General features: G+C 36.8%; 1 protein-coding gene across 1 annotated transcript; it reads right to left on the minus strand.

Moving 5' to 3' along the window:
* Positions 1–1,928: 1,928 nt before the first annotated feature.
* LOC143382031 (myelin P2 protein) lies at positions 1,929–5,666 on the minus strand. Its single transcript, XM_076835879.1, has 4 exons — positions 5,562–5,666; positions 3,260–3,432; positions 2,962–3,063; positions 1,929–1,987 (listed from the first exon to the last, which is right to left on the minus strand). The coding sequence occupies exons 1-4, from the start codon at positions 5,632–5,634 to the stop codon at positions 1,937–1,939; spliced, it is 399 nt and encodes a 132-aa protein (XP_076691994.1). The 5' UTR covers positions 5,635–5,666; the 3' UTR covers positions 1,929–1,936.
* Between the last annotated feature and the right edge of the window lie 3,222 nt (positions 5,667–8,888).

Below are 8,888 nucleotides of genomic sequence, written 5' to 3' on the forward strand. Positions count from 1 at the left end.
TGGTTCCTTTAGTTGAGAATCTGAGTCCTAGGCATGCTTATTCCTATTGAGGTTTTACTTCTAATGTTTTTTGGCAGATAAAACTGCATGTGTATATGTATGTGTAAAACACATAAATAGATATGTACATTGCACACACATATGCATGCAGATATGTATGTGGAATTATTTCTATTTATACCCATTGTTATAGTTTGGATCTGGAATGTTCCTCAAAGGCTCATATGTTGAAGGCTTTGTCTCCAATGCAGCAATGTTTAGAGGTGGGACTTTTGAAAGTGATTGGATCATGGACTCCGCTCTCATGAGTGGATTAATCCATTGATGGCTTCATGATTTGATGGCATTATTGATAGATGGTAGAAACTGTAGGAATGGGTGGGGGGATAGTTGGAGGATATGGGTCACTGGGGTTATCCCCTGGAAGAGTGTATCTTGGTCCCTTTCTTGCTTTCTTTCTACTTCCTGCCTGCCACGAGGTGAGAAATTTTCTCTGCCATGCCTTTTCACCATGATTTTCTGCCTCACCACAGATCCAGAAACAATAGTCAGCTGACTTGAACTGAAACTTCTGAAACTGTGAGTCAAAATAAATATTTCCTTCTTTAATTTGTTTTTCTCAGGTATTTTATCATAGCAATGAAAAGCTAACTAATACCATATAACATATTCATGGTTTAGAAATCATGAGTCTACATAGATCCATTATATTCCTACATGGTTCTTTCTTTTCTTCCCTCATTACATATTTATATGTGCCTTCTTTCTCAGTGAACATCCTGTTCCCCACCAACATCAATGCATTTTCTCATTTACTCAGTAATATAATACAGTTTAATTCATACTTGGGCACAGTGGTCCCCATTCTTGCCTGCCAAAAATTACCAGACTCAATAACTTTATTTATCCAAAGGACGGAACACATATGTCCACAAAAAGTCTTGTACAAGAATGTAACAGCTTTATTCACAGCAGCCAAAAATTGGTAGCAGCCCAATTGTATTAACTGAAGGATAAACAGATAAAATGACATAGTCACACAATGGAATAGTATTTGGAACAAAAGGATCAAACCACTATTACATGCAACAATAGGGATGAATTTCAAAGAATGCTAAGTTTAAAAGGGCAAACAGAAAACACCATGGTTCCATATATAGGAACAGGCAAAACTGACTTATGGTGATAGAACCAAATCACTACTGTACTTGCTTTTGGTAGGGATGGGACAGGGTAGGGCATTGCCTGGGAAGGGGATTGAGAAAACTTTCTGGGATTAAGGAAATGTTTTGTATCTTGGTTTAGATGAGAGTTATATGAGTGCTTGCATCTGTCACAATGTATTCAACTCTGTCCTCAGTATCTGTGCCTTTCACTGTCTATAAACTAGCCCTTAATTTTAAAAAAACTGGCTGAAGTTGAGTTAAGGCTGCTCCTTTTAGTTGAAACTAGAACTCCTTCATTTAAAACTGCTCTTTCTGAATTGCTTCTTTGTGGCTTCCTTATGGGCCTATAACTCTCTGGTCCCAGAAGGCGTTTGAGTTTGCTACCTCCATCAGTAAACTTTTACATCCTTTTACTATCCCATTACTTCTTTTTAATCATTATTTTAAATAATCAGAATACCATAGATTAGAATTTCTTAGAAATTAATGACATTAGCAATTATTTAAGTCTGGCTAAACATAGATGAGTTAATATAATAAGGACATGTACACAAATTGAAAATATTTAAATAGCAGTGGTTTTTAGATTAAGACTCAGTTAAGGGCTTTGCCAATCTGGCATGTGAAGACAAAAACCCAAACAAAACAAAAACGAAAACAAAAAAACTCAAACCAGAAAGCAAACTGGAGAGTAGTTGGGTCTTGCCAGTGGAAGCAATTTATTTCCAATATTAAGTGACTAAAAACCACTCAGTGGGTAAATGTTTTTCTCAGACCTTCTCGTAAATCCTGGTGCACACCACGCCCTTCATCATACATTCCTTAAGAAAAGAAAAACAGATTAAGTATCTAAAACTCAAGACAGAGAACAACAAATTTATGATAAAATTATAAATTAAAAATAAACATATAAGATGAAATTTAGAAAGAAATAAAATATCCCAGTATGCCAATATCCAGTAATTTAGGATGATGACCACTGAAAGTTGATCTTTTACTGTAAAGGAATTTTTTAAAGTGGCAAGGTTTTTGCATTATTTGTATGCATTTAAATATTCTAAAAGAGTGGTTTTCAAAATGATTTACCCTATCTGGAGAATATTTAAACATATTGATCCCACCCTAGGAGATCTGCATTCAATTGATCCATATTGGGCCCCCATTTTGGAATATACCCCTATGTTAACCTGTTGTGAAGCAAGGGCTAAGTACCTCTTAAAAGTAACATTCCTAACATGACAGGAATCAGTTTACATTTGATGTATTTGTTAATTATTAAGCATGGAGCCTTAACCTTAAAAAAATCATCAGAGGTCATCTCAGGTAACCTTTGTCATCAATCTCATCTACTAAGAAGAGGTCTCCCTGGAGCTCAGCTTGCCTGACAACATGGTTCGGTGTATGTTACTATAGATTCTTGGAAGCAGAATGCTTAGATGTCTACAAATATTCTACAATTGAGCCTTTCAGGATGCATTTTGCTATTAAAGTTTAGACATGTATTTTAGAGTTCAAACCAGTAAGAGATTTATTCATACTTTCTTGAATTTTACTCTCACTTTGTAGATATTGTTATTTCTAAAAATAACAAATCAACTTTGTTATTTCTAAAATCTTGATCCAGTTTTTGCAGATGAGTCTTTTATGATTTAAATATCAGTCAAGCATTAATCTTGACTTTATTCTTTGCCATTTTGTCCCTTGTATTCCAAAGAACAAAGAACATTTTGAAAATAATATAACCCTCTTATTTACATAGCATTACTTTGGTATTTAGAATTAGAAATACTCTTACCATTACCATTTTTCCGTCCACCACCTTTCTCTTTATGGTGGTCTCTTTGCCGTCCCATTTCTGCACTTGATTCAGTGAGCCTCTCTCCAGGGTTACAATGCTCTGCAAACACAACTGCATGTCACTGACTTGCTGGACTTAAGCTGATCCAAGAAGCCATTCATTCAGTCCTGAACCATTTCATAGCAGATGTCTCAAGAAGCATGATCATTTCAACTCTGTTAAATACTAGCAGCATAACCTTCTCTCTCTCAAGCAGTTGCTTGAACCAACAGTAAAGAAAAATGTTAAAGATTACCTTGGTTTTCCTATTGTCAGCTGTGGTTTCTTCAAATTCCTGGCCCAGCTTGAAGGTGATCTCTGTGTTTTTAAAAGCACTTTCAGTTCGTATAGTAATATAGTCCCCTTTCTTGCTGATGATCACACTGGGTTTGGCCAGATTTCCCAGTTTCCTGGTGGCTAACCCCACACCTGAAAAGCAAGGTAGTGTTATAACATTGTGTTGACAAAGAGTGCACTTGGGGAGGCTAGGGTGACCTGTCCAGTGCTCGTTGTCTGTTATATGCATAGGTAGGCAGGTAGGCCCACTTACTACTAAGGGCCTCCAACAATGTTTCCCTACCCAATAAAAATAAAAGTCTGCTATACATATATTTTAGGGTTTATTATTACAAATAAATATTTAAAAAGTAAGTTTAAGTTTAATTAATACCTGTAGATTTAAAAAAGTAAACATGTTCAGGGAAAAGAGTGCAAGTTGTCTTCTTTTGCCCTAATCCTACTCTCCAATGTAAGTCAGTAATTAAGGATTTGTATGAAACATTGAAGATGTTTTGTAGCTCCAAAAAAATAGTATATGTACAATTTTAATGAGACTATGCTATACACAGCAGTTCTGCGATATTTTCCCCATTAATAATATACTATGGCTATAGAGAAGAATTCCCTTCATATCCTTGATATCCTCATTTCTGAAATTTTGTGGCTCCTAAGTCTAGCTGGTCAGAAAAAATAGCCACCTACCTTCAAGATCTGTATGGTTACAAATGGCCAGAGATGAATGAAAAGATTTTTTCAAAACTTTTCTACATTTGAAAAACCAAACAAAATTGGGCTCAAGCCTTATTGCCATCATTATCAAATACATGGAAAAGAAGAAATGTCATACAAGAAATAAATGAAAAGAAATATAGTTTTATAAGACTCCAGTTGGAAGCCAAAATTCTTTACTTTTCCACATTAAAAACAATTTGGTTATCTATACTAAATAAGAAGTGAAAAGTTGTAGCTAATAAATGTGGACGGTATTCTTTCTTCTAATTCTGATTAAACTTTCATAATTTTGTGTGATTGAAGACCATGTTTTTCAAACTATAATCTTCAGAGCCTGTGAGTCTACATTTACCAAGCCCCCTCAAGGGATCTTGTGCACTCTGTAATTTGAAATCAATGAAATTAGAAAGTTCCTCGTTGAGACCTTCTTGAATTTTCCTTTTCCTTCAGCTATGAAGTTAAGTCCATAAATCTAACCAGTCTCACAATATGGACCCATACCCGTAAGTTCTCAAAGTTTACTAGGCAACAATGACAGGCTTTTGTTCCTTTATCTAAAATCAGAAGTGTATACACGAACTTCCAAAAGGTAAATAAAGCTACAGGCACTTTGACAAACATGGCAACCTGATGTTATCACCGTCATTCTCTACTATATTTACAGAATTCTGGAAATTTCCAAAGACTCTCCTTATCTATTGTGTTTCTGGAACATTCTCTATAAATGGTACGAAGTATAGTTATAACCAAGGCTGATTTTTGATTTCCATCTTTTGCTCTAACATCAGGAAAGTCTGATGTTTGGGTAACAGAGTTTGAATTCACTACCACAAACTTGGTTTCTTTTTCCTCTCAGCACCTGCACTAGGTCATGAACATCCTACATGATTCTTTAATAATGGACAGAAATAGAAAAATTTTTTAGTTTGCCTCAATACCGAAATTTTAAACAGAGATTTTTGTCTGTTTTATTTTTAATACTGGGGATTGAACCCAGAGCCTTGTGCACAGTAGACAATTGTTCTACCACTATATACCCAGGCCTTTACAAATTTTTTTTAAGATTGGGTCTCTCTGAATTGACCAGGCTAGCCTCAAATTTGTGATCCTCTTGCCTCAGCCTCCAAAGTAGCTGGGATTATAGCCATGTACCCAGCTTAAATGGAGGTTTTCTATCATTCAACTCCTTATTTTACATGTACCTTAGTTGCTATAAAAAAAAGTTATCATAAAAGTCAGTGAATTCAAGGTTGACTAAGCTTCTAAAATGTCTTTCTTCCAGGTTTCCAATGAAAACCTTATTGGTATGAAACTGCCTTTGGATCAGTGTGAGTTCCAGGCATTTCAGTAGTTTAAATTCAGTTCTAGTACAACTGACACGGATAAAACACAAGTACATTATCTGAATGACATAAGATTAATCCCAGGACTGTACTTCAGCCTGTGTAAATGTCCGTCCCCAGACTCCTAGAAACAAAGTCAGAAGGAAATATTAGGCAGTTTTCCTAAAAAGGATCTTTGCACCCAGAACAAGGAGCATTTCTTACCTAGAGCTTTCATGTAATCATCAAAGTGCTCACTGGAGACAAGTTTCCAGGTGCCCAAGAATTTGTTACTCATGGTGACGACTGAGAGTTGAACACAGTTCTTGGTAGGATTCAGGAGACTGAGATGAGATGCTCAGGCCTCAGAAGATTCTTTTCAAAGATATCCAGAGCATGTGACTCTCACAGCGACCCAATGGGGAGAGGCAGTGTCAGGACTGTCGATGAATGGCTCTTCAATCACCAGCTGCCCATCCATCCTAGGAAGACAAAACCTACATAATGTTTCCTATTGTTTCCAAGAAAAAAAAATATCTAAAAATGAATGAGAGTTCTATTTGAGCCTTCAAGAAATTTTTGGCTGGTCTCACATTGATAAATCATCTTACATTTTTACAGTCTTTTAATGCTTCAGAAAGGACTCCACAGATGCTATGACTGCAAATGAATGTGTGTGTGTGTGTGTGTGTGTGTGTATGCATGCGCATGCGTGCGTGCATGCTGTTTAGGCATCTTAGTCACTCTTGATGCTGAGTTTGCACAATTAAGAATTCTTATGGAAAGGGAAGAAAGAGAAGAAAATGTTCATGAGTACTGTGATAAGAGTCTCAAATATGTTGTGGGAGAGAAACGCAGGGGAGCAGTGTGAGGAAGCATTCAGAGGTGAGGGAGGCTTGGCATAGTTCACATATACATCCCAGGCAGGCAGAGTGGGCAGACAATGAGGGCCGTGCAGCACAGTGGAGTACAGAAATTGTATTCATGTAATAGGACAAGAAGTTGCACTGTGACACGTTCTTTGACTGAAGCTAAGATTTTCATCTAAAAAAGCTTAAGTGCCAGTTAAGCAGGTTCCTAATTGCTATGACAAATTTGAGTCATTGAAAATAAATCTGCAGTTTTATAAAGTGGATTTTTCTATAATAATAATAGTAATGGATATTGAGAGTGCACTGTGGGCCAGTCACCGAGCTAAGCACTTAATACAGATTGTCTCATTTAATCCTGTCAGCTCCATAAGAGTTAGGTATTGTTGATGCATCCATTTTTCCCAGTGAGGAAGACTGGAGCTCAGGGAAGTTAAAAATTGCATCCAAAACTCATATAAGAAGAGGCAGGGTTTGGACGGAGCATCATTCTCTGCTACCTACACTCTGGTTGATTCTCTTACCCCATCCCTGCATATAGGTTGTCACCAAAGATCCAGTAATACAGACATTGCCACAATTGTCTAAAGGCCCTCATTCTCTTTTCAAAAATCAGAAGAGGAGCCAACCAAGAGAACCAGATGACTATGATACAGCAGAGCCCCATCTTTGACCGGGGGGAGCAAATGTAAATCCACGTGGAACATACTGGTACTTGTGGGAAGACCTACTTGCTGCTGTGTCTTTCCTAACAGCTTTTCCATGTTAGCACCAATTTTGACTATGAAAATACTGACAATACCAGGTCTTAAACAATTAATTCATAAGTTGGCACCCTTCACAACAATGAACATATCATATCTCATGGTGAATTTACTCAGGGCAGGCAAAATCCTCGGCTTCAAAGGCTCAGGTAACTGGGTACCATAGCTGTGCCCTAACCATTGCAGTTATGTGGTCTGGTTTCAAGCTGAATGAAAAAAAAAAATGTGGAATCATCTAGAGTGGATGCAAGTCTGCCACATTACCAGTCCCTGGGGAGGAGAGTGGGAAAAACATACTGAACAGGAAAATTCCTCAGATAACCAAATAACTGGATCCGGGACCCAAGGAATGTGATTGGAGGGAGGACATTGGATTGGGATGGGAAGAAAAAGAAAACCCAGCATTAAAAAAGGACTTTAGTTTCATGGACACATTACTTTCTTCTCCAGACCACTATAAAAATAATAGCAACATTTATACTTCCAACAATTTTTGTCAGCTCCGCTCTGTTAAGAAGTGAATTGTGCTATAGCCACAACTACAGAAAGTGATGCTGTACATTAAAGTTGTATAGAAATGGTAAAATAATTACTTGAGATTCAACAGATGACTAAAAGAAAAAAAAAGAAATGCAATATTTAGCATTTAGGTTTCCTGCCTAAATCAACGAAGGACTCTAAACCTTTGCCCTGGAGCTGGGCCCTGTATTCAGAGGTAGAACAATAGGAGAGCTTTGAATTTTCAGTAGTCCTTGACTGGCACATAGGAATGATGGTGGAGTTTAAAACACACATTAAACCATTTATTGGCAAGGCAGAAATATTATAAAACTGAATTAATTTTAGACCAAGAAGACGATTTTCTACTTTAGACTATTGGCAATTGGATCTATCTGCTGGGATTGACCAGATGAGTTTGGACTAAGACAAAATATAGAGGTCAATGTGTGGGTCAAAGGTACTGATCAAAGCAATGAGGGAAGATCCAGACAACCCATTAGGTCCTCCCTAATTCGGAAAGGCATCATATCCTAGTAGGAAAAGAGGCATACTAAACTCCAGAACCGTTTGGTAACAGAGGCATGCATTTAGGCTGGAAATGTTAGTAAGACACATATATTTTATCTACAGTGTGGATTCACTCCTCTTCCTTTCTGTAACTTATTGCCCATGCAAATTCTAATCAGGGGAGTTATTTAAATCATACTCTGAAAAAGACAACCAGAGATCCAAAGAAAATGATAAGAAAAACTTGCTCTACATAACATGTCATAGAAATGTCCCTTAATTGCAGTTTTCAAGCTACATCAAATTGTATATTTGAGAAAGGGATAAGATGGATCATCATGTAGCAAATAAACAAAGAATTCATAATCTTTCACTTGGATGCCAAAGAATCAACTCCATTTTTTTTTTTTTTTTGTCATTCATTTAAATGCAAAATTATTTACCGAAAGCCTACTAAATGCCATCTACTGTTTGAGGTGCTGGTTAAATCCCGTTAAACAAAATTTCCTGCCCTTGTGGAATTTACATTACAATCATGATTCCATCAAGGCTTGAGGTCAGACATTTTAATTTCAGTGAATTTTAAATTATTATTAAAGAGAAATACCATGATAATAGTTGTTGACAAAAATGCACATCATATGGTACCAGAAGGAATCATTATTTTTTAAACAATTGAGAAGATAATAAACATAGGCTTGGAACTTTCACTTTCATAGATGAGAGATGAGGACATTAAACTAATTTTTCACCAGGTATGGTGGTATGTGCTTCTCAGGAGGCTGAGGCAGGAGGAACACAAGTTCAAGGTGAGCCTGGGCAATTTAGTGAGACCCTGTCTCAAAATAAAACTTAAGAGCTGAGTGTGGTGGTGCATGCCTATGATCTTGGTTGGGAGGCTGAGGCAGGAG

This window comes from Callospermophilus lateralis, chromosome 16 (assembly GCF_048772815.1).
Source record: "Callospermophilus lateralis isolate mCalLat2 chromosome 16, mCalLat2.hap1, whole genome shotgun sequence".
Lineage (NCBI taxonomy): Eukaryota > Metazoa > Chordata > Mammalia > Rodentia > Sciuridae > Callospermophilus > Callospermophilus lateralis.